The sequence below is a fragment of the Meles meles genome, chromosome 6, assembly GCF_922984935.1.
Source record: "Meles meles chromosome 6, mMelMel3.1 paternal haplotype, whole genome shotgun sequence".
Taxonomy (NCBI): Eukaryota; Metazoa; Chordata; class Mammalia; order Carnivora; family Mustelidae; genus Meles; species Meles meles.
Window position 1 is genome coordinate 21,400,812 of NC_060071.1, and position 23,799 is coordinate 21,424,610.

The window sequence follows — 23,799 nt, forward strand, 5'->3', positions numbered from 1 at the left end:
TTTGGGCCCCTCAGGGATACAAAACAGAAAGTTTAGAGAAAGTTCAAAGGCGCTAGAACTGACCAACGGCCCAGTGAAAGTTCTTGCGCTACCATTGGCTCTGGCGAGGGGGTGGGGTCCGGAACCTGTACGCAGCGGAACCTTCGCCTCTAGGGTTCAGGTTGCGCGAGGCGCGTCTTTGTGGCGCGGTTTCCGGGCGGCCCTCTTCCTGTGCATGCGGTGCTGTGTCCCGGGTTGCCGACGGCGATGGCACCGCGGGTCTGGCGTCGGCGGACCCTGGAGCGGTGCCTGAAGGAGGTTGATAAAGCTACTGGCCAGCCAGAGTGCTTTCTCACGTAAGTGAAGGGAATGCGGGCTCGGGGTGCGGCCCAGGTCTCGCGTGGGCGCGGCCTGCCGGCAGATGCTGGAGTACAGGGATGAAGGGAAGCAGGCATCTGTTTGCGCCAGGTTTCACGTTACGCTCCGCTAGCCCGTCGGAAAATTTTAAATCGTCACAGGCTGTGCAGTGCGGCTCTCCCAGTCGTGTGCTAACCAAACCAAGCTCAATTATTAACGCCCGGAGGCTTCCACTGAGTCTTACGTGTCCCCCTACTCTCACACACAGTTGCGAGCCCACTAGATTAGTTGCTCTTTTCTCCAACGGGCTCCCAAACCACCCAGTGCTTACTTACTCATCATCCTTTATTGAAGGTATTAACTTTGTTGTCTGTCTGCCCCCGTCCCACGATGAGCTGCTTGAGAATTAGGACTTCATAACATAAGCTCTTCGTATTTTGTTGAAGGACTTAACGTAGGACTTACGAAAGTGTGGCTCTCAGATACCCGACTTTTCCCTTGAGCTCCAGCCATATACGTTTTCAGCATCTCAAATTTATGTCCAAAATGACCTGTTTCTGTTTACTGTCTTATATTCTGCCCTCCCTGAAATCCTTTCCACACGCACCTGCCTCCCCTATCTCAGTAAACGGCTCCTGTTTTTTGAGTCATTCAGACGTGTAACTAAGCTTCTTCCTTGATAGCGTCCTTTTTCTCGTGTCTGCTTCTAATTCATCAGCAAATTCTGTCGGTTCTGTCTTCTGTCTGTATTCTGAATTTGACTGCTTGTCACAGTATCTGCTGTTCTAACCCCTGTACATTTGTCATCCTTTCCCTGGATGACTGTCAACCTAATCACTGTACTTTCATTCCTTTTCCTCTGTTATCGTTCCAAGTGTAAATTACATCATTTTGCTCCTTTGCTTAAAATCTTTTTTTTTTTTTTAAATATTTTATTCATTCGACAGAGAAATCACAACTAGGCAGAGAGGCAGGCAGAGAGAGAGAGAGGAGGAAGCAGGCTCCCCGCGGAGCAGAGAGCCCGACGCGGGCTCAATCCCAGGACTCTGGGACCATGACCTGAGCGGAAAGCAGAGGCTTTAACCCACTGAGCCACCCGGGCGCCCCGCTTAAAATCTTTTTTTAAAAAGATTTTATTTATTTATTTGACAGACGGAGATCACAAGTAGGCAGAGAGGCAGGCAGAGAGAGAGGAGGAAGCCGGCTCTCTGCTCCCCCCGCCTCTCTGCCTGCCTCTCTGCCTACTTGTGATCTCCGTCTGTCAAATAAATAAATAAAATCTTAAAAAAAAAAATCTTCTGATGGCTTCTCTTTACTCTTAAAATAGCAAACTCTTACCTTGGAGCTGCATGTTACAGCTCCCATATACCTCCTTGGCCTTCTGCCTCCTTCACCACACTCCAGCCATGCTTTCATTTCTGTTCTTCAAACTCACCGAGTTCATTTCCATCTTACAAAATTTGCTCTCGCTGTTTTTTCTGCTTGGAATATATGTTTCCAGGTCTTTGTAAGAATGTCTCCTCGTATACAGGTCTCATTTCAGATGTCAGATCTTCAGAGGTATTCGCTGAGCACTCTTGAGCCAAAGCAAGTGTTAACCATTGGCTGACTGAATGGAGTGGCATATAATATAGCTGAGATGGCATTTAAGGCTAAGATTTACCATATATCTTTAGGCAAAGAGGTGTGTAAGAGTTTCCCTGCCTAAAATCCATATAGTAGATCACAGACTTAGTTGTATATTAATATGGCTCCTCAGCAAGCTAATACACTCTTTGGGGCCAGAATCTATACTTAAAATTGATATTTCATTCAAATTTGATTTTACACAGAAATTAAGCTTTTTTCTCCTTTTCATTCACAGTGCTGTGAAATTATTGCCTATAATTATAAATCTCTTTAAACTTCCTCCCTGTGCTCCCTTAATAGGATTCAAGATGAATTGGCATCAAACTTCACTTCATTAACAAAAGTACTTTATGATTTTAATAAAATACTAGAGAATGACAGGATCCACGGAAGTCCATTAAAAAAACTGGTGATAGACAATTTTGATGATGAGCAGATTTGGCAACAACTGGAATTGCAAAATGAACCAATTTTACAGTACTTCCAGAGTGCAGTTAGTAAAACCATTAAAGATGAAGACATCAGTCTTCTTCCAGAGAACGAGGAGCAGGAGTGTGAAGAGGATGGCTCAGCGGTGGAGTCTGATGATCAGGAGGTCCTCAAACAAGATCTGGAGGAGGAGGAGGCAGCTGACCTGAATGGTGACGATCCTAAAGTGGATGAGAGAGCTAAAAACTTGAGCAAAGTTGATCTGAGGAAAAGTCCAGTTTTTAGCGATGAGGATTCTGATCTTGATTTTGATATCAGCAAATTGGAGCAGCAGAGCAAGGTGCAAGACAAAGCGTCTAGGAAACCAAGAGAGAAGTCCATAGTAGATGATAAATTTTTCAAACTATCTGAAATGGAGACCTTTTTAGAAAACTTGGAAAAGGAAGAGGGACAAAAAGATGACGAGGAAGAGGAAGACATTAATTTTTTTGAAGATGTTGATTCTGATGAAGATGAGGGAGAACTGCTTGGAAGTCAAAAACCTCAGGTAAAGTTTTGGGAGAAGAGACTTTCTATCTCCTTAAATTAGCTTTTGTTCTGTTTCTTGAAAAGTGGTTTTAGAATACCTCAACACTCACCAGAATGTTAATGAAATACTTAGATCAGTTGAAAACAATGAACTAGAAAAATTAAATCAAAGCCATCATTTCCTTATCACAGAATGCTTGTTTTGAACCTAAGAACCGTAATCACACATGTTAGAGGTATTCAGAATTCCCCTCAATCATATTTCATCAAACACTAAAAATAATAGGGAGAGAAAGGCATTTGTATACTTTAGACAGGAATGTTTTAGAAATGATTATAGTTAGAAGCTTTAGAGTTAGGATGTTGTACGCTGTCTTATCAGTTATAAATAAATCTATGCTTCCTTCCAGTTTGTTACGGTCTAGTAGCCCTTACGTCTATGTGGTGATGTTGTCTGTCACCAGTTCCCCATATGTAATATGCATCCACATACATGGGTGATTTAATGTGTTTTTCTGTTCTTAATTGAAAGTTTGAAAAATCTTTTTACTTTAGTCAGGTAAAAGCTCCAGAAACCTGAAATACAAAGACTTCTTTGATCCCGTTGAAAGTGATGAAGACCTAGCAAGTGCTCATGACGATGAACTGGGTTCAGATGAAGAGGAGGAAGAAATTGCTGATGAAGAAGGAGAAGAGAGCATTTCTGAAACGTGAGTATTTTGAATCCTTTACACTGTAAGCTAGAACAGTCCAATTGTGTGTGTGTACTCATAGTTGTCAAATATGTTTGTCCTAAGAAGTTATATTCTTTAAGATCAGATAGTCTCAAGGTAGCCAGAAGAAAGTGTCTGAGTTTAAAGGGGCTTTAGAGATCATCTAATGAAGATAAATATCACTGGCAGTGACAGTCAAACTAAAAATACCTTATGTCATTATTGTGAGATACATTTGTCTTACAGATTGAGGAATAATTTATTTTTTATATATTGTATGCTTTTGTTCTGTTTCACCTAAATAATATCTTCTGTTTCTTAATAACTGAATGACTTTGGAATTCTGACTGTGTTAGGTATACAACATGTCTATAATACCTAGAGAATTGGTTTTGTCTTCCTAATGAAAAATAGTGCATTATCCTTTCATAAATGTTTTGGTATACTATAGTGATGAAGATAATGAACTTGAAGAAAATGAAGACAGTAAGCAACATAAAGAAACCTCGAAAAGAGTGACTTTTGCTTTGCCAGATGATGAGGAAAGTGAGAATACAAGTATTTTAAATGTACAGAAAGATTCTGATGAAGTTAAATCCTCTTTTGAAAAAAGACAGGAAAAGGTAAGAATTGAGAATTTAGGGAATTTTTTTTATGTTTCCCAGGACTGTGGGACTCATAACTAATCTACTCTGTAGTTCTTGGTGGAATACTTAATTATCCTTTAAAAAACAAAACAAAAATCTTGCTGCTACTTCCTACCAGACACTGTATAGAGATGCCCATGTGATAGGTAGCTAATTTGCAAAAAGCAGTGCTGCATTCCCCAACCTGTGGCCTTTGATTTGCTCAAAAACCCGTTTTTTCCCTCTGTCCCTGGTTTCTTTATACCTAATGGCATGTTCTTTTTAATTAGCTGTCCTGTGAACTTCTCTTTGTAGCTGTTTTAGCTGCTCATAAGGATACTGCTTCTTTCAGATATTCTGTGGATGGCTCACATAGTTGGAATGTTAATTAATGCCATCTCAAACACATCTTCCAAAGTTGATAAAAATCATTTCCTTGTGATATGATTTCAGACAAATCAAGTATCATTTGCAAATAATAGAAATAGCCTGGCTCCAGTTATTTGTCTTTACCGTTTAACCACATTAAAATGACATCACACAATCAGAAATGAGAATAGGCAAATAATAAAATATAAAATATATCAATGATATCAAAATAATTATTAGAAAAAGAGAATCTGAGTTAAATCTATGATTGTGGATTGTTTCCAGAAGAGAGAGGAGATTAAAGGGAGGTGGTGGGGAAGCATTGGGAAAGAAAATATGAAATTGCATTGAGTTGCGGTGCCCAGGTGGCTCAGTGGGTTGAAGCCTCTGCCTTTGGCTAGGTCATGATCCCAGGGTCCTGGGATCGAGCCCCGCGTTGGGCTCTCTGCTCAGCAGGAAGCCTGCTTCCCTTCCTCTCTCTCTGCCTGCTTCTCTGCCTACTTGTGATCTCTGTCTGTCAAATAAATAAATAAGAAATTGCATTGAGTTAGTTTCCCAACTTCCCTGTGTCTTCAGAAAAAAAAGAAAAAAGAAAAGCAGGTTTAGTTTTACTGGAGAATTACATCAAGCTTTCAAGAAATACCACTGAATTTTGTTTAATCAGTTCCCACATATAAAGAGGGAACTTCCAAACTTCTTTTTCTTGTGAAGCTATTATAGCATGATAGCCAAACCTGACATGAAAACACTCACACATGGTTTCGTTTAAATATCCAAAATAACACAGTGAAAGACTAACAACATCATAACCAGATGGGCCTCAATTTCTTGATTCAGGATTAGAAAATCTATTAATGCAATTCTTGGTTGTAACAGAATAAGGGAAAACCACATGGTTTTTTTCTGATGTCAAAAAGGCATTTGATGAAATTCAGTATCCATTCCTGATTTTCACTTGTAGTGAAATAGAAACACATCTAGCCAAAAGGTGCTATCCTGCTTAGTGGTGAAATTCTAGAAATATCCCTTTAAAACGAAGAATAAGAAAATGTCCACAATTACTGTTACCACTGTTATTTAACATTCTTGTAGAAGTGTCAGTGCAACCAGAAAGCAGAAAGATAAGAGCATTAATATTTGCAAAAGATACTGCAAAAACCTAAGCAGATGAATTGAAAGTTATTCAGAAAAACGTGAGAATTCAGTAAAGTGGCTGAGAAGGCTGGCATTCTGTATACAATAAAGTCATTAGAGATATCCTTTAGTCGTTAGCAATAATTTGAATTTTGGAGTGTGGGGTCAAAAGAGGCTCCTTCAGTTACTAATGTTCTAATAAAGAAATTAACGTTCGAATGCTCTAATAACTAAAGTTGATAGTGGCTTGTGAATAGATAGATAATTGGACTAGAATAGAGCCCAGAAATCTACCCAGATTCTTCTAGGGGAATTCAGTATACTGTAAACATGGCCATTTCAAATCAGGGAGGGAAAGGTCATCCTGCAGCTCCTACCCCACCTCAGGTGTCAGGAATCAGGAATCACTGTTGGTTAGTAATAAAACGGTGGCGAGAACAAATGTGTTGAGGAATAACGCATTTCTTGTTTTTGTGTTTGTAAAGATGTTAGTTGCTTCTATTTAGTTTTAAGCCTGATTTTGTTTCCTGGGTATGTAATAACTTTTGTCTCTTTCTTAGATGAATGAAAAAATTGCATCTTTAGAAAAAGAACTGTTGGGAAAAAAACCTTGGCAGCTTCAAGGGGAAGTGACGGCTCAGAAGCGCCCAGAGAACAGCCTCCTAGAGGAGACTCTGCACTTCGACCATGCGGTCCGCATGGGTACGTGAGCCAGCTGGGCCCCTGCCAGTGTGTGTTTTCATGCTTTTTCTCTGTTTCATAGAGAGAGTCAGTTTTATTTATTTTCCCCCAACTTCTTATTTTAAAAACTTGTAAACAGGGGCACCTGGGTGGCTCAGTGAGTTATGCCTCTGCCTTTGGCTCAGGTCATGATCTCAGGGTCCTGGGATCAAGCCCCACATTGAGCTCTCCACTCAGAGGGGAGCCTGCTTTCCCCTCTGTCTTCCTGTCTGCCTCTCTGCCTACTTGTGATCTCTTCCTGTCAAATAAATAAAATCTTAAAAAAAAAAACAAACTTTTAAACATACAGAAAAGTTGAAAAAATAGTACCGCAAACATATGGGTGCCATTCAGGTGGATTCACCAGTTAACATTTTATATTTGCTTTCCCTGCCTTGTGTATATGTGACCCCCATGTGTGCATGTGCGTGATCGCATGTTTTGTTTTTTGGTTTTTTTTTTTTTTTGGTTTTTTACAATTAAAATTCATATTGGAACATTTACAGTCAGGGAAGAAAGAGGTATCTACATCATCAAATGTGGAATGTTGAAGAAATATTTAAAATAAATAAAAGACTCTGAACATGGTTGGGGCTGGCTCAGGCTGGGGGACTCACAGAGGCCTCTGCGCTTCAGCTCCAGGCTGCAGGGGCCAATAGCCTAGCCATACTGGCCTCCTCCTGGATGCAGCACAGCAGTGCCTGGGACACAGAGTCTGTCAAGCGCTAATGCGGTCAGTAAGCTCCCTCCCTGCTTTCCTCACTTCCCTCTGTGACAATGTCTGTCAGGCTCTGGAGCCCAAAGAGCCCACTTTTTTCTGCCGATTTACTTGAAAGTAACTTACCAATATCGTGACACTTCACTCCTTAGTACTAAGTACATGTATCTTCTAAGAAATAGGATGTTCTCTTACATAGCCACAGTACTCTTAATTCACCCAGGAGTTACTAATATGCTAATTAGTGTCTATAGGGTACTTGATGTGTAATCCATAATGATTTCTGCTAGTGATCTGTATACAATGCTTACTGTCATTGTCCTCTGATTAAATTGTATATTCTAGCCAGAAACCCTGGTCATCTCATCAAATTCTTTCTTGTACCTGTGAAGTCAAAATGAATTTTCATTTTATTCAGTTCTAGAGAGAACAAAAAAGATGGGGAGAGTACCCAGGTGCATGGGCTATAAGTATTAGTGCTTATTACCAGATAATCTCTAGTTTTGTGGTTCTCAAACTGGAGGGAGCATCAGAAGGGTTACTTAAACAGATAGTGTGCTCCCACCAACTTTCTGATTTAAGAAGTATGGGGCAGAGCCAAAAAATTCACATTTCTAACAGGTTTACAGGTGCTGATGCTACTGGTTCAGTAACCACCATTTGAGGACCACTGGTCTAGTTTATACCTAATGAGTCATGTTATATTTTCTTTAGCCCCTGTGATCACAGAGGAAACCACCCTTCAACTGGAAGATATCATTAAGCAGAGGATAAGAGATCAGGTCAGTAAGAATGAAATTTAACTTTATTTAAAATTCACTGAGATTTTTAGAAATAATATGAGACTGTTGTGGGACCGGCACTCTTCTTCATTTTCATGAAAATTTTGTTTGTATCAGTTCTTCATTTAAAACCCTTAATCTGGGGCGCCTGGGTGGCTCAGTGGGTTAAAGCCTCCGCCTTCGGCTCAGGTCATGATCCCAGGGTCCTGGGATCGAGCCCCGCGTCGGGCTCTCTGCTCAGCAGGGAGCCTGCTTCCTCCTCTCTCTCTCTGCCTGCCTCTCCACCTACTTGTAATTTCTGTCTTTCAAATAAATAAATAAATAAAATCTTAAAAAAAAAAATAAAATAAATAAAACCCTTAATCTACCCTGAAATCTGCTACTAAGTGTACACTGTCCTCATCTTTTGTTATTGCTTTTGTTGTGTGAGACACTGCCTTTCACTAGTGCTCTCTGGAAGGATGGGCAGTTGTGTGTGAAGAGAAGGGACAGCCAGAGCCACTGCCGTTCTTCCTTGCCCCTTGTTTACCTGTCTGGTGGTGTCTGGTGAAGCTGGTGGAGGGTGACGGGTATGGGGACTGATTCTGAATTGATCTGGTCATCCTTGGGACCCTTCCATCTAAGCACAATATCTGCTGGGACAAATAAAGGGTTTATTTTTTTCAAATGTTAAAAACCTAGCAGAGTTTTTATTTATGAATTGATCTTAGATCCCTAGAGCAACCACTTAAAAAGTATAGAAAGGTAATGAAAAACAGAATTGATACATTAAAATCAAATACTGAAAAGTGTTTCAGTAACCCCAAATGAGGAGGGAAAGGATATATGTGATGATGGAGGTTGAGAAATCCTGTGGTTTGTTGTCTGCAAGCAAAAAACCAGGAATGCTGCGTCCCGGGACCTGAGACCCAGGGGAGCTGGTGATACAAGTTCCAGTCTGAGTCCAAAGGTCTGAAAACTAGAAGCAGTGATGTCCAGGGACAGAAGATGGATGTCCCAGCTCAAGCAGAGAGCAGATTCACCCTGCCTCCCACTTTTTGTTCTATTTGGGCCCTTCATGGTTAGATGGTGTCCACCCAAATTAGTGAAGACATCTTCTTTACTCATTATACTAGTTCAGATACTGTTCTTTTCCAGAGACATCCACACAGACATACTCAGATACAGTGTTTTACCATCTGTCTGTCTGCGCATCCCTTCACCCAATCAAATTAACACATGAAATTAACTGTCACAGTGGGCAACTGGGAATGAACCCTGCTGGGGACCCCTGAGGATCTATGTAGAATTTGTCTCAGAATTTACCCCTCGGGGGATGGATCTGCTGGATAAACTAAACTCAGTCCTTAACTGGTTAAGAGTTGCCTCCGGAGGTGTCAAGTCCTAGACACCTCAGAGCTGTCTCAAGCACAAATAGGCAAGATGCCCTGGCAGTCCAGAAAACCCACAGGATAAGAAGCGGAGTGCCACCTTGAGATGGGAAGCTGTTGGCACGTACAGACACAGTCTCCCTGCAGCTACAGGTGAACTTAGAGATGGGCTAGGGGATATGAAGCAGGGCATCTACACAGTCTGCTACACAGGTGTCTAATAAATACCAGTCACATGAGAAAAAAAGAATTGATCCTATTTTGTAAACTTAGAATAAGACTAGGCGTATGACATGTACAACAAGGGATGGCGTTAAAACCTGTATAATGTTCACTTGAAGTAAGAAGGATTTGAAGGGTGGTACTATATGTGGACTATCCTTAAATTTGAAATGCAACAAGGTAAACTCCAAGTGTTGACTTTTAAACAAATCATGATGGGGCAATGGGAATTAAAGTTGGTAACTAGGAGAAAGATGCATATAAAACAAAAAGGAAACTTAAGTTTCCTCTTTGCTTTTCATAATACTTATTTTTTGTGACTTGAATAGACATTTTGCAAGTTGAAATTGATTATTTTTTGCTATAATTTGCTTACTCTGGACTGACCACAAATTTTCTAGAGGCAGAGTCCTAAGTGAGCCTAGAATAAAATGATAGATTTTGTTAATTTATGTTCCTTCCAACTTTCATATTGCAGGCTTGGGATGATGTAGTACGTAAAGAAAGACCTAAAGAGGATGCGTATGAATATAAAAAACGTTTAACATTAGACCATGAGAAGAGCAAATTGAGCCTTGCTGAAATTTATGAGCAGGAGTACATCAAACTCAACGAGGTAAGGAAGCCCAGAAGGCAAAGCCATCATTAAAAAAAAAAAAAAGAGAAGTAGAGAATTCACTCTGCTGGTTCTACCCTGATGGCTGAAATTCATGAAATAAATCTTGAGCTCTTGGTTCACCTCATTTAAATGTGAGACAGAGTATATTAGGAATAGAGGGGTTATAATATTTATGCCACTGAATGTGAGGGTATAGGAGAGCTTGTTTGCAGTTATTGGTTACCTGATTGTTCCACAGCAATTACTATAGTTGTTCTACAATTTTAAAATCCATTCTCATTCATACTTTAGAAGTTGCTGATAGAACAGTATCTGTGAAATTTATTCAGATTTTTGGTCCGGTGGGTTATTTGGTTTTTCATTCTTGTTTCTTTTCAGTTAGATTCTTTAAAATATACCTGGTTAAGTAGGACAAAGGAGATTGTGAGCATTTGGGTTGTTTCTACTTTTTGACTGTTGGGAATAGTGCTGCTCTGAACAGATGTATTTGTTTGAGAACCTCTTCTTAAATTCTCCTGGATATTTACCTAAGGATGGAATTGCCAGGTCATATGGCAGTTCTCTGTTTCACTTTCTGAGGAGCTGCCCCGTTCATTTCCATTGTGACTGCACCATTTACATCGTCACCAGCAACAGTGCACAACAGGTCCAATTCTTCAAAATCCAACCCTTGTTACCCAGCTACCCTTTCTTTTAATGAGAGGCATCTGAGTGGGAGTGGCTTAGTTCTTGACAGAAGAACATGTTATTGAACATTGCCTGGCTACTTTGAGAGGATTCAGTAACTACAGAAAAGCAGAAGTAAATACCAAGGGAATGAAACTGTAAGTTGTGAATTGTAGAGGGAGGAGTCGCTGCAGCTCAGAAGTGCACACCACATTGCTTCTTGGGCTGGTGCTGGCACCAGCGTGGTATTGATAACTCTGATTCTGCCTTGTAATGTGTCTTTGAAGCTGAAGCCTTGATGATGAGAGATGGGGGCATATCCTTATTGAGCTTTGTGTTTTGTCCTGTGATGTGTATTAAGCTGCTAAGTCTGATGTCATTGAACTTATTTTCTAAGCAAAAAACAGCAGAAGAAGAAAATCCAGAGCACAAAGAAATTCAGAAGATGATGGATTCCCTCTTCTTAAAATTGGATGCCCTCTCAAACTTTCACTTCATCCCTAAACCAGTAAGTGTGTTAACAGTTCTGTGTGTAATCAGAGCAAATGTGACCTTAATTCCTCTTTGAGCTTCTGTGAGGCTAGCTTTTGGTTTGGTTTTAGGATACAAACCTGTAGGAATTTCTAGTCCCAGGCAGTTCTGGCTTCCTCTGCTGATCCAGCGTGATCTCCCCATGGGTCGTGCTACACCTAAAGTCTCTTCATTTCTCATTCTTGTTGTTCAGCTTTCAGTTGTGTTTTCATTCTGCGGTTGGTCTTGAGACCTTTGATGTCTGTACCTGATACTTTCTGAGTACCTGCTATTTGCCATACTAAATCCTTTATATATATTAACCCCTTTTCTCCAATTTTATTAAGATACAATTGACATGTAATACTGTGTAAGTTTAAGATGTACAACAGTGGTCTGATAAATAGGTTCTCCCACCATCAGAAAGCAAAATGTTCCTATAAAACCTTTCACAGGCCTAAATGGGGTAAAGCAAAGAAGCAATTACCATTAAGTAAATGGAAAGTTTTTTGAGCTTTTTAGACTCCAAAAATAACCTGTCCTAGGCTTTCCTGGTACTTGAGGACCAATCTTGTAATAGATGCACAAATAAATCGAGGTAAAGCACGGATGCTTACAGACGCTGTTTAAAGCTATGGTGGCTTGATGCTGAGAAACCAAGTGTAGTTCCTGAGGAAGGAGCTGGGCAGAGCCGCTCACAGCAGAATTCTGAATGCTATTTTTCCTTTCACTTTTTTTTTTTTTTTATAAAAGTGAAAATAATTCTCAGGTTTCTGTCAGTTAGCAAAAACAGGTACTCATGTAGGTCTTTTGTGAAAGCAAAGTGGCCGTACGTGAATTTTTGAAAGGCATGGCATATGGGAAATGTGTGTATTGGGGAGTGACCACTGCGTTAAGTGTAGTTAATAGCCATCACCCCGTGTAGTTACAGTTTTCTTTCAATGAGGAGAGCTTTTAAGGTCTACTTCCTTAGCAACTTTGAAATATACAGTACAATAGTATTAACTCTAGTCATGCAGCTGTTCTAAAGGAGAGCAGAGCTTTATTAAAATATAGTCCAGGGGAAGAGCAGGCCAGTCAAGAGAGACAAAGGCCCTGGAAACTCTGGGATACGTGCTTCTATCACTTTTTTTCTTTTGGGAGGGTCCTAGGGTGGCAAAATTTGAGTGACACTCCTGGAACTAGCCAAGTATTCATGTCCCTTCCAAGATGTAGTCTAAGTGCTTGCAGGAGTGGGCAACTGCAACATTATTTCTGTTCTAGAGACATAGTTCAAATAAGGACAAATGGCTGCTTTCTGCATGAGTGCAGTAAGCACAACAAACTTAACTCTTCTTCTGCTGGGATGTCACAAGCCAAAACCTGCTGCTGGATGGGTAGAATGTGGTGGTGCTCGCACAGAGCTCTCCAGCAGGACATCTAAGGTCCATCCTCCTGTTGCACATGCCTACTCCCTTCCTAACAAGATCACATTGTAATTTGTCTTTCTCTTCTCGACTTACCTCACTTAGTATAATGCCCTCAGGGTACATCAGTGTTGTCATAAATGGCAGGACTTCTTTCTTTCTATGGCTAAATGGTATTCCATTGTGTGTGTGTGTGTGTGTGTTTATGTATGCACTGTATTATCTTTATTCATTCATCTATTGATGGACACTTGTATTGTTTCCATGACTTGGCTGTTGTAAATAATCCTGCCATGGTCATGGGGGTGCAGAATCTCTTTGAGCCAGAGAGGGGCACCAGCTTGGCTCTACAGATAGGCAAGGCTGCTGGCTGGGATCTCTACTTGGGCACTCCTGTGAAGAGGAACATGGTCTGCCAAGATCCAAGCACTGGTTGTTAGAAGCCCTGCCCTTGTTCTTCGTCCCAGTCTGATCCTCAGTGGTCAAACCCCACAGCCTCCATCTGTGATCCCCATGACACAGACGTGATTGGGCCTGCTTAGAAGCGGTCTGCAATGCTGGGGAGCTAGAAGGCCACCTTGGGCTCTCTTCTCACTGGAGAAACTATAGGCCAAGTCTCTCTCAGTGTGGTGCTGTGCTGGCCTGGGAGAGGGATGAGATGATGAGAGTGTAGTCTCTCCTACCCTTCTAAATGTGGTCCTTTGCAGTCCTGTGGCCTGGAGGGTTGCTTCAGCCTCACCCTTGGGTTCTGGGATTTTCCCAGTGCTATCTAAAGACTAAAGTAGGGATTGACCAGTGTTGTCATCTTCATGATGGTAGTGGCCCTGTCCCTTAATTCTTCATCCACAGAATACCAAGGCAAGTATTACTCTTTCTGTTTGCAGATGAGGAAACTGAGACTTAGGAGATAGGGAGGGTTGGATCTAACTGGGCATAAATGTTCATGTTCCCTACACCAGGCCCAGACCTCCAGTGATCTCCCTGTCTGACTCCCACCACGCTTGGCTCAGTGCTTCTGTACCTTTTAGAGCTTACTTCTCATTGTCGTCTGTGGACCCATAAAGCATATGGTGCCATCTTTTTGGTACTTGTTCACCTGTTGCCCCTTTGTGTCCCTTGTGTTTTCTAGAAATGAGGTACCATGAATCTCAGGGACTAGTCTAGAAGTCAGAAACCTGAATTTAATTCTCCCCTAACTAGTTTTGCGAATTAGGTAAATTGCTTCACTCTCATCTATAAAGAAGAGGTAATCTCCAAAATCCTTCTGATTCTTTGATGGTTAAGTGTTTTGTCCTGTGTGAGTGTCTTGTCTTCTCAGACAGTCAGCATTTATCACCTGCTTTGTTGTTGTTGGTGGTGTTGTCGTTAATCAAGTGTAATTTCTAAGTTTTTGGTGGCAGGAGCCATCTTTAGATACCAAAACACCTAGTGTGGGCTATGTAAGGGATGAAGAAAAGAGAGGAATTCTCAACTCCTCTTGGCTACAGGTCCTACTGTGAAAAAGTTACTGATGTGAAGAACGTGATCCTTTCCTGTGCCTTACAAGGCCCCATATGATCTGGCTCCCTCTCACTCATCTGGTCTCCACAGCTTTCTGTCCCCCAGCCACACTCATCCTCTTCCAGTGCCTTCAGTGGGCACAGTGCCCCTTCCCCACACCTTCCTGCTGGGCGCTCCTCTGCCTGTTAGGCTGCACTGCTTTTTTCCATGAATGGCTCCTTCCAATCTCTGGGGTGTCAGATGAATGCCTTCCCCCTCCTCCATGCCCTCATTTCCCTCATAGCTATGATCGCCATTGGTCGATTGCTGATCGTTCTCTACTCATTATCAAGCTGACACAAATGTGTTTTGTTCACTGCTATTTCCCTGCACACTAACATGGAGCCTGACTTGGGGAAGTACTCAGACCTTCCTTGGAACCTTGGGAATTGAAGAAGGTGGGAATAGTATATGGGCCTACATGCCCTGTTTGAAAGCCTTTCTTATTCCTTTTCCAGAAATGTAGGCTTTTCGGTACAGGTTCCCCTTAATACAAACTTTTTTCATATTCAGTTTCGTATTTCATGAGCTCCAGAAACCCTGTTGACCATCTTTTCTTTTTTTTTTTTTTTTAATTTTCTGGGTTGTCTCCCATTTTCTTTGTATTTCTCTTTATAGATTGGAACACAGGGTTCCTAATAAATAAGTGAACAGTGGTCCAGTGGAAGAAAACATTTCTTTCACACTGACATTTTTTCCAATTAGAATCCACGATCCTGTCGTGTGTATGACTTATTTTTGTTCTGTCTGAAATTTCCTGGGGCACACATCTGCTAGTTGATTAGCATATGGACAGGAATGCATTAAGGAAAAGGTGTACGAAGGAATCAGTGACACTCTCTGCAGTAGAGGCCCTTTCTCCTCAGTCCTGTGTTCTCTCCAGGGCACACTTCCATCTTTTACTTCACTCTAGCAACAGAGTCCCTGTCCCTGTACCCTGTTGCTCCTCAGAGATGTGCAAGAATTAGGTGTAAATGAGATGTGCATTAGTTTAAGTGTTAGGTAAATAATCACTAGTGTACTGCTATCGCCATAATCCGTATGAAGCTTGTTTTAGTTTCTGTCTTTCCTGGGCATATCTTTAAAAAAAAAAAAGGCTCTTCAGTTACCATCACATTTCATGACATTGCATAATGTTTCTCCTTTTTATAATGAATAGATTTGATTTACTTCAACACTGCTTTAGTTTTCCAAAGCAGTTCTTGATCATCTCACATTTGTTTATAAAGCTGTGTTTTCAGTAGCTGAAAGGTGAGAAAATTTGTTTATCCAGTAGCCTGTTTGACTCTTGTTCTGATAAGCATTTTTCCTTGTATCCTTTTCTGTATATTTCTTATAGCTGGCCTTTTTATATAACTAAAGACAGGATAATACTCACAAAAATCAATAGATTCTTTAACATTAGATAGGATTGTTGGAAAATGTCCACATCCATGGCAGATGGGAATAGTTTAGTGTAATAGGCGAAAGAATAGGTGTTTGAATGTGGTAGAAATGTCCTCCAAAAGTGTAGAAATAAGTGTTCTTGGTGCAGCAGTGAGACAGAGAAGACCCTTGAGTACTCAGGTTATCAAAAGAGTCCTCAAGTAGCCCATGCTGCCCACCAGCAGGCTGTCATTTCAGTTAGCTTTGCTAATAATCTCCATAAAATATTTTATTTTTTTAAAACCTGGGAAAGCTTTTTTTAAAGATTGATTGATTTATATGAGAGTGAGTGGGGCAGAGGGAGAGAATCTTCAAGTAGACTGTCTGTGGAACATAGAGCCCTATGTGGCACTTAACCTCATAACTCATGAGATAATGATTGAACCAAAACCGAGGCAGACTTTTAACTTACTGAACCACCCAGCCTCCCCTTTATAAAATATTTTATGTATTATGCTTTAAATTAATAGGTTCACACCTTAACAATAGAGAACAAACTGAGGGTTGCTGGAGGAGAGGTGGATGGGGGATGGGCTAAATGGAAGATGGCTCTTAAGTAGGGTACTTGTTGGGTTGAGCACTGGGTGTTGTATGTAAATGATGAACTACTACATAAAAATAATAGTGAAGTCAATTCTAAAGGATATTAAGAAAAATAAATAGGTTCACAATACAAATATTTTATATTAGGACTATTTATGAGTTCCTCTTAAATACGTTGTCTCTTTTCTAGCCTGTTCCAGAGATTAAAGTTGTGTCAAATCTGCCAGCCATAACCATGGAGGAGGTGGCCCCAGTGAGCGTGAGTGATGCAGCTCTCCTGGCCCCGGAGGAAGTCAAGGTAGGAAACCAGTGTGGAAACACTGAGTTTTTTGCTTTGTCTTTTTTTTCTTTTTTTAATAAATTAGTTGTTTATAGCTAGATCCTTACTCAGTGTCATTATCCTGGAGTTTGTAGCTTTCATTCTAATGTATCAGCAGTTTTTAATTATAATCAAGCTAATAGTTTTATATAGTATTCAAACATTAGTCTTCTATAACCAGATATCATGAGGTACAGGTATGAGAATTATTATAAAGGCTTCTTGTAAATATCTGCTGTCTCTATGTTGTTATAATCCAATTTGAATACTAGCAGTGGTGTTGGGTTAACATAAATAGTTTATGTTGCTCATAAACTAGCAGTCCTTTAATGGCAGCATTTCCCCATTATTGTATCCACTTAATGCTTATCAATAATGGAATTGGTGTCTAGAGTAGAACATCAGGATTATTAGAAGAAGTTGAAGGTAACCAAATGTAGGTGGTCCCTGGCTCATGAACACTGATGCTCATGCATTACACAGGAAGATGGTTCCTGCCAGGTCTCATCTTCCAGGCTGGTGTGGCAGCATGGCTCTTTGTCCCTCCACACTTGCTTTGCTACACCCACACCCACCCCTTCAGGACCTCTGCCACCTCTATCAGTAACAGCCCTGGCAGGATAGGCTGGCAGCTGAGGAGAAGAGAGAGGACATTGATCCTCCCTGAATAGATGTTTCCCTTCCATTTCTGGGAGGCCCTCCTGCCAGTCAGTAGCTGTCCTCAGCAGCTGAGGCTGTCCCTGATGCCCATCTGGAGCCTAGGTGCTTTAGGGGGCCTGCTTCTGGGACTGTCAGTGGGATAACCTGGCTCTCCAGGCTGCCTTTGCAATGTAGTTTGGGAGCTGAACTGCCGCTGGAGTCAGCTTTGTCAAAGAATGTGTTCCAGGTCAGAGCTGAGCTCCCAAGGCTCTGTGAGGTGCAGATGGGTGCTGTGCGCTCAACTCCTGGCGGCAGGTACAGCCCATTGGCCACGCTCTCTGGAATAGGTGCTCTTCCCATTTCCTGAGTAGTGTTTATAAGTTGGATTAACTGGTATGCTGGTGGTTACCTTTAATAGGAAAAAAATAAAGCTGGAGATGTAAAAACAGCTGCTGAAAAAACAGCTACAGACAAGAAACGAGAACGGAGGAAAAAGAAATATCAGAAACATATGAAACTAAAAGAGAAGGAAAAGCGGAGAAGACTGCTTGAAAAGAACAACCCAGACCAAGCAGGGAAATACACAAAGGCAGTAGCTTCAGAGAAGTTAAAACAGCTGACCAGAACAGGCAAAGCTTCTCTACTAAAGGTAAGGATGCAGGAAAGAAAACTGCTATAGGGGGCCCTTTGGGCAAGGTGGTGGCAAGCAGTGGTGACATCCGCTCCACTGTGAGCCTGCTGACGCCACGTGCTGGGGAACGGCCACTGGCACCTGGCTGGAGTAACAGCTTGAAACTCTGGGCCCTCACAGCACCTGGGGCCTGGCAGCCGTGGTCTTCCACTCCCTCCTCCCTTCAATTATAAGAACATTGCAGCGGTATAGAAAGCTTATAATACCTCTGTACTGACTGGTGTGATTTTTCATAATATCTTCTCCATTTCTGGATTTTTATACTTTTATACTCCGGTGTAAGCATTTGGCTTTTTTTACTTACAAGCACATTTTATAGCATGAGTGTGTTATTATTTTTAATTGCAGGATGAAGGTAAAGACAAAGCCTTAAAGTCGTCTCAAGCATTCTTTTCCAAATTACAAGATCAAGTAAAAATGCAAATCAGCGATGCAAAGAAAACAGAAAAGAAAAAGAAGAAAAGACAGGATATTTCTGTTCATAAATTAAAGCTGTAACATATTTTGAATATAATATAAATATTAAGATGTAAGTTTATATTCTGTCATTGTTCCCTTTTATAATAAATTTTTTGAGAACTTTTCTTTGCATACGTGGCAGATATTTGAGAATTCCTTATTTTGAAAAGACAAATTCCAAACTGTCATTGGAAATCCCCAAATTGCTTCTTCTGTGAAGCTGAATGTAACCCCCAAAGCCCTTTCCACACTGTGTTCTTGCTGGGGCAGGTGAAGGCCAGCTCGGGCACTGGCCAGTAAGCAGGAGCTGGCCTCCAGGCTGACCGGGGCCCAGGAGCCAGCTGTCCCTGTCACAAGCAGCTGTCTACAGTAGGGGTCCTCACTCTTTGGGTCCTGGTTTTCTTCTCCCACTGCCCTGTCATCCTTTCCCAAAACGGGATCTGCCATCCACCTGAATGAAGGCTTTGTGTAGGCTCTAGAGTATGGTCAGATGCATAGACTTAGGTGTGACTTAGACAAGATGGAAGGCGAACACAGCAAGGAAGGCAGACTGGCAGTGTGGTGAATCTTCATGACTCCCTGATGTTCACCTCCGCATCTCTGGAGAGCTGCCTTTTGTCTCAGGACCTCATGCTATGCTCTGGTGGAAATGCCCTAAGCCTTACCTCAGAGGGAAAATGAGAGCATCTTCTCCTTAAGCAGCAGGGAAAGCCCTTCTGATTTTTCATCTACAGGCGACCATCAGCAGGAAGGAAGAGTTTGTGGGCGTGTGCTTTCTGTATTTCTGCTTCCTAATGCAGCAGCCGGCCACATCAGGTAGAACCAGGCTGGCTGGGGCTAGCTGGAGCACCAGTCAATACTACATGGTCATTTGTTGGAAGTTTTATTCAGACTTCCCTTCACCTTGCGCCTTTGTCTTCTAAACAGTTGCGCAACCCCGGGTCTCCGTCTAGCCTTAGTGGAAGTGTCATTTCATGTTAGTGCTTCTGTGAGTGTTCTATGGCTCTAAGACTTCCTGCTTTCTTTTCAGTTCAGTTTGCCAGTCCCCATTCAACTGCTAGCTTAGTTCTCTTTCCCTCGAGTCTTTCTTTCATAATCATTCATCAGGATCCGAATGTTTGATCCTCAAGTGATGATTCACTTTACCTGTCCAAGGGCAGTTTGATGTCTGCCTAGTTTGAATCCCTTTTATCTTCTCCGCCACCTCTAGGTGAGGCGTATCTGTTCATTCACTTTTTTAATGTAATATTTGATACATTCTAAAGATTATATTTTCTATACTCTGTGCCAGGCAGCACAGGGAACAGGGATATAACTGAACAAAACAATTCTTAAGAAGTGTTCATTCTGGTGGAATACATGCATACTTTTTATACACAAATTAGAAGCACCATGTAACATTGTAGAAACCACCCTTTATCTAAAAGTATAAAACAGGGCCGTCTGACTGGCTTAGTGGGTGGAACTTGGGACTCTTGATCTCAGGGTTGTTAAGTTTAAGCCCCACGTTAGATGTAGAGATTACTTAAAAAAATAAAATCTTTAAAAACACAAAATGATACTCACTGGTGCTCTTCATCTGCTTCACTTAACTATGTAAGGAGGTAAGAAGGAAGTCATGGTTCTGAGTGGTGTGTTCATCCTTCCTTTACATTCATGTATACTTGGCCCCGTGTGCCCTTTAGTGCATTGTTTATAGTGCTTGAATTTTATGAAAATAGAACACTGGGCACTCACCTATGGCTTGCTTTTTCACTCTTGATTTTCCTCATTCCTCCATAATGCTACTCATTTTTACTGCCCCATAGTATCGTATGCATCTATCACGATTTTATTTACCCTGTCTTGTTAAACAAGATACTTGTTTTGTTTTATACTATTAGGAATAATGCCATTTTGAACATCCTGTTCCCACACACTGTCATTCTTAGGCTCCAGCCTCTAACGCCCTTCAGAGTAGAATTGCTGGGTAGAAAGTGCAGACAGAAGATTATGGCCGTTTTGTTTTTCAAAGTAGTTGTACAAGCTTGCACGTAATCATATCCTTGTCAGACTTGGCATTGGCAAGATTTAAAAAATGTTGTGCCTTTCTGCTGGATATAAAATGATACACCTGTGTGGTATTAATTTATCTCTCTGCTAATGAGATGGAGCATTTTCTTGTGTGTTCTGTCTCATTTTTAGCTAGTTTTTTTTATATTTTAAAATTTATATAAAAGATACATAAATATAAAAAACAAATCTAAAATAAATATCAACATTTATATACAATTTTTACAGAAAAATTCCAGGAAGTTTAGCTTCACCTGCTTTATGATCCTTGTTTTTTCTGAACATTTTAAGAGAAATTTAGAGACATTGTGGCCCTTTCCCCTAAATACTTCAGTCTTTATTTCCTAAGAATACAAATATTCATATAGAGCTGCAGTATAATTACCAAAATCAGGAAATTTAACATCAATAGGATGCTATTAGTCCATAGTCCATATTCAAATTTTGTCGATAGTCCCAGTAATGTCCTTTCTAGCTCTTTTCCCCTGGTCCAGGATCAAGTAATTCTAAGGTTCCTCATTGTATTTAGGTGTTATGTCTGTGTAGTTTCCAATTCCTGAGACTTTCTTTGTCTTGACTAACATTTTTGAGGTATAGGACCACTTATATAGACTGTCTCACAAAATTGGATTCATCTGTTTTCCCAGGAATAGATTGAGGTTATACATTTTTGGCAGGAAAGCCAAAGCAGAGGTGTGTCTTTAGTACCTCAAAAACAGAGGGTCAGGATAATCCATTTGTTTCTGTGAAGCTGGTGATGAAAACACTTCAAGTTTGTTATGGTGATGACCACCAGGTTTCCCCACTATAAAGTTACTGCTTTTCTTTTTTACTGAGTAATGTTAGGGAGATACTTCTGAATATCACGTTCCAGTTTGGCACCCACTGATGATTTTCTAACTAATTTATTCTATACCTATTATTTGGCATTCTGTAAGGAAAGTTTTCCCTTGTATTTATTTCAATATTGACTGATTTTTATATTACTCAAAGTTTTTTAATCTTTTTATTATGAATTTTGATTTTCTAGTTGTCCCGGGACAGTACAGTGGAAGGCCCTTCAAACTTAATTTCTGAGTAGTGATATGTTCCCATTATTCTCTGAGCACTTCCTTGTTTTCTGGGGCTAACAAATGTTCCAGGCTTATCCTTTCTTTTCCCTGGAATTGGCCATTTTTCCACAGAACCCTGGTTCCTCTTGGAGAATGGTATTTTGAAACAGATGTAGGTGCTAAATGTGCTCATTGCTACTGTTGCCACTAGCCCCACTCGCCAGACCCAGAAAACTGTGGTTGTGTGGTGTGTGTGTGTGTTATATTCCATACATGAGTGCATACCAAAACCTACAATTCTAATCCAGTACCCCTGTAGATTAAATTCTAGTATTCACTCTTTCCATATTCTAATGCCTTTTCCAACAGTGAGAAATCGTGCTCTTATCATCTTTAGTATATTTATTCATTTACTCAAGCCTAGAATATACAAGTAGTTTTTAAAATTAGTAAACTTACACCACTAGGAAAAGGAAAAAATATGTGTCCTACGGTTGTTTAATATAGTGTTCTGTATTTCAGTTAGTCCAAATTTTTGGTATTTTTGTTCAGTTATGTATCCTTACAGACTTTTTGTTTGTTTAGTTCTGTCAATTAGAGTACCATATAAATTTTCTAATTATGATTGTGGGTTTTTCTCTTCCTATAATTGTATCAGTTTTTGCTTCATGTATTTTAAAGACCTAGTATCAAGTATATACCCATTTATGATTTTTATGTCTTCCTCACGAATTGATCCTTTTGACTATAAAATGACCTCTTTTTCTCTGGTAGTACTCCCTGTCTTGGAACCTATTTTCAATATAATACTACGGCTCTTTTGATTTTTGTTTGAATATTATATTACTTTCCATTTTCTTACTTTCCAATTGCCTGTGTCTCTTACATATATCACATAGTTACGAATTGCTTTTTAAGTCTAATCTGACAAATTCTATGATTTATTTTTTTTAAAGATTTTATTTATTTATATGAGAGAGAGATAGCACAAGCGGGGGAGCAGGAGGGACAGAGGGAAAAGCAGATTCCCAGGTAACAGGCAGCCTGAGGCAAGCCAACCCCAGGACCCTGGGATCACTACCTGAGCTGAAGTCAGATGCTTAACCAACGACACCCAGGTGCCCCTGATTCTGTTTTTCAATTGAAGATTTTAGTCCATGCGTATTTAATATAATTATTGGTTTGGTTGTACTTGGTTTAACCATTTTGCTATTTATTTTCTTTTTGTCTCTTCTAATTATTCTCTCTTCCTCTTTCGCTGCTTTTAAAATCAAATACGTTGATATTCTGCTTGAATATCTCTCCATGTATTAGCTCTACATTGCATTGATTTTCAGTTGTTCAGGAATTACAATATGCATCCTTAACTTAAAACAGTCTACTTAGAGTTAATATTTTACTACTTCAGATAAGATGTTAGACCTTTGTAGTGATATATTTACATTTACCATCTCATCCTTTTTGCTACTGTTGTCATCTATAATTCATCTAGGTATGTTAAAATCCTATGATGCATTGTTACTATTTTTGCTACTTACCCTCCAGTTTCTGCCTACTTTTGGTCATTCTCCAATGTTTTAAAATAGACTATTTTTCTTACGCTTTATAATTGTTTATAATTTAAAATTATAATGAAACATTTGTTTCTGTAATTTTTATATTGTTTGTAATTTTTACATTGTTTATACTTGTGATATGCAAGATTTCTAGCCCAATAAAATAAAAGCTACAAAGCCATTACTACAAAGTTTTTAATTGAACTATAGTTGAGTTTGTCAATCTCTTATTTTATGGTAGCACTTTTTCTCTTATTTAAAGGAATCCTACCTATAATAGCTTCAAGATAATAAAACGCTATGCAGGCATATCTCATGTTATTGTGCTTCACTTTATTGTACTTTGCAGATACTATGTTTTTTTTTTTTTACAGATACTGCATTTATGGCAACCCTGTGTTGAACAAGTCTACAGGCACAGCTTTTCCAATAGCATTTGCTCATTTGCGGTCTCTGGATCACATTTTGGTGATTTTTGCAATATTTCAAACTTTTTCATGATTGTATTTATTAGCGGTGATCTGTGATCAGTGATTTGCTGAAAGCTCAGATGATGGTTAGTATTTTTTAGCAGAAAGTATTTTTATTTATTTTTTAAAATAACTCTAAAATGCTTTTTAAAAAATTATTCTTATTAACATATAATGTGTTATATGCCCCAGGGGTACAGGTCTATGAATCATTAGGCTTATACATTTCACAGCACTCAGCATAGTACATACCCTCCCCAATGTCCATAACACAACC

The 23,799-nt window shown here is 40.1% G+C and overlaps 1 protein-coding gene across 2 annotated transcripts; it reads left to right on the forward strand.

The window, feature by feature from the left end:
• The first annotated feature begins 204 nt into the window (after positions 1 to 204).
• On the forward strand, positions 205 to 23,551 carry MPHOSPH10 (M-phase phosphoprotein 10). Of its 2 annotated transcripts, XM_046009796.1 has the most exons (12): positions 205 to 335; positions 2,266 to 2,941; positions 3,478 to 3,632; positions 4,087 to 4,258; positions 6,325 to 6,466; positions 7,917 to 7,984; positions 10,055 to 10,192; positions 11,259 to 11,369; positions 16,475 to 16,582; positions 17,661 to 17,891; positions 18,282 to 18,462; positions 23,427 to 23,551. In XM_046009796.1, the coding sequence occupies exons 1-11, from the start codon at positions 247 to 249 to the stop codon at positions 18,429 to 18,431; spliced, it is 2,040 nt and encodes a 679-aa protein (XP_045865752.1). In that variant the 5' UTR covers positions 205 to 246; the 3' UTR covers positions 18,432 to 18,462; positions 23,427 to 23,551. The 2 variants fall into 2 exon arrangements, with proteins under 2 accessions (XP_045865752.1, XP_045865751.1); XM_046009795.1 differs by lacking the exon at positions 23,427 to 23,551 and having other exon boundaries at positions 18,282 to 18,517.
• The last annotated feature ends 248 nt before the right edge of the window (positions 23,552 to 23,799 follow it).

Coding starts and splice junctions, on each gene's coding strand:
- MPHOSPH10 (XM_046009796.1), top strand. CDS start 247: ATGGCACCGCGGGTCTGGCGTCGGCGGACCCTGGAGCGGTGCCTGAAG. Junction 11,370..16,474: donor TTCACTTCATCCCTAAACCA/GTAAGTGTGTTA, acceptor TCTCTTTTCTAG/CCTGTTCCAGAGATTAAAGT. Junction 16,583..17,660: donor TGGCCCCGGAGGAAGTCAAG/GTAGGAAACCAG, acceptor TACCTTTAATAG/GAAAAAAATAAAGCTGGAGA.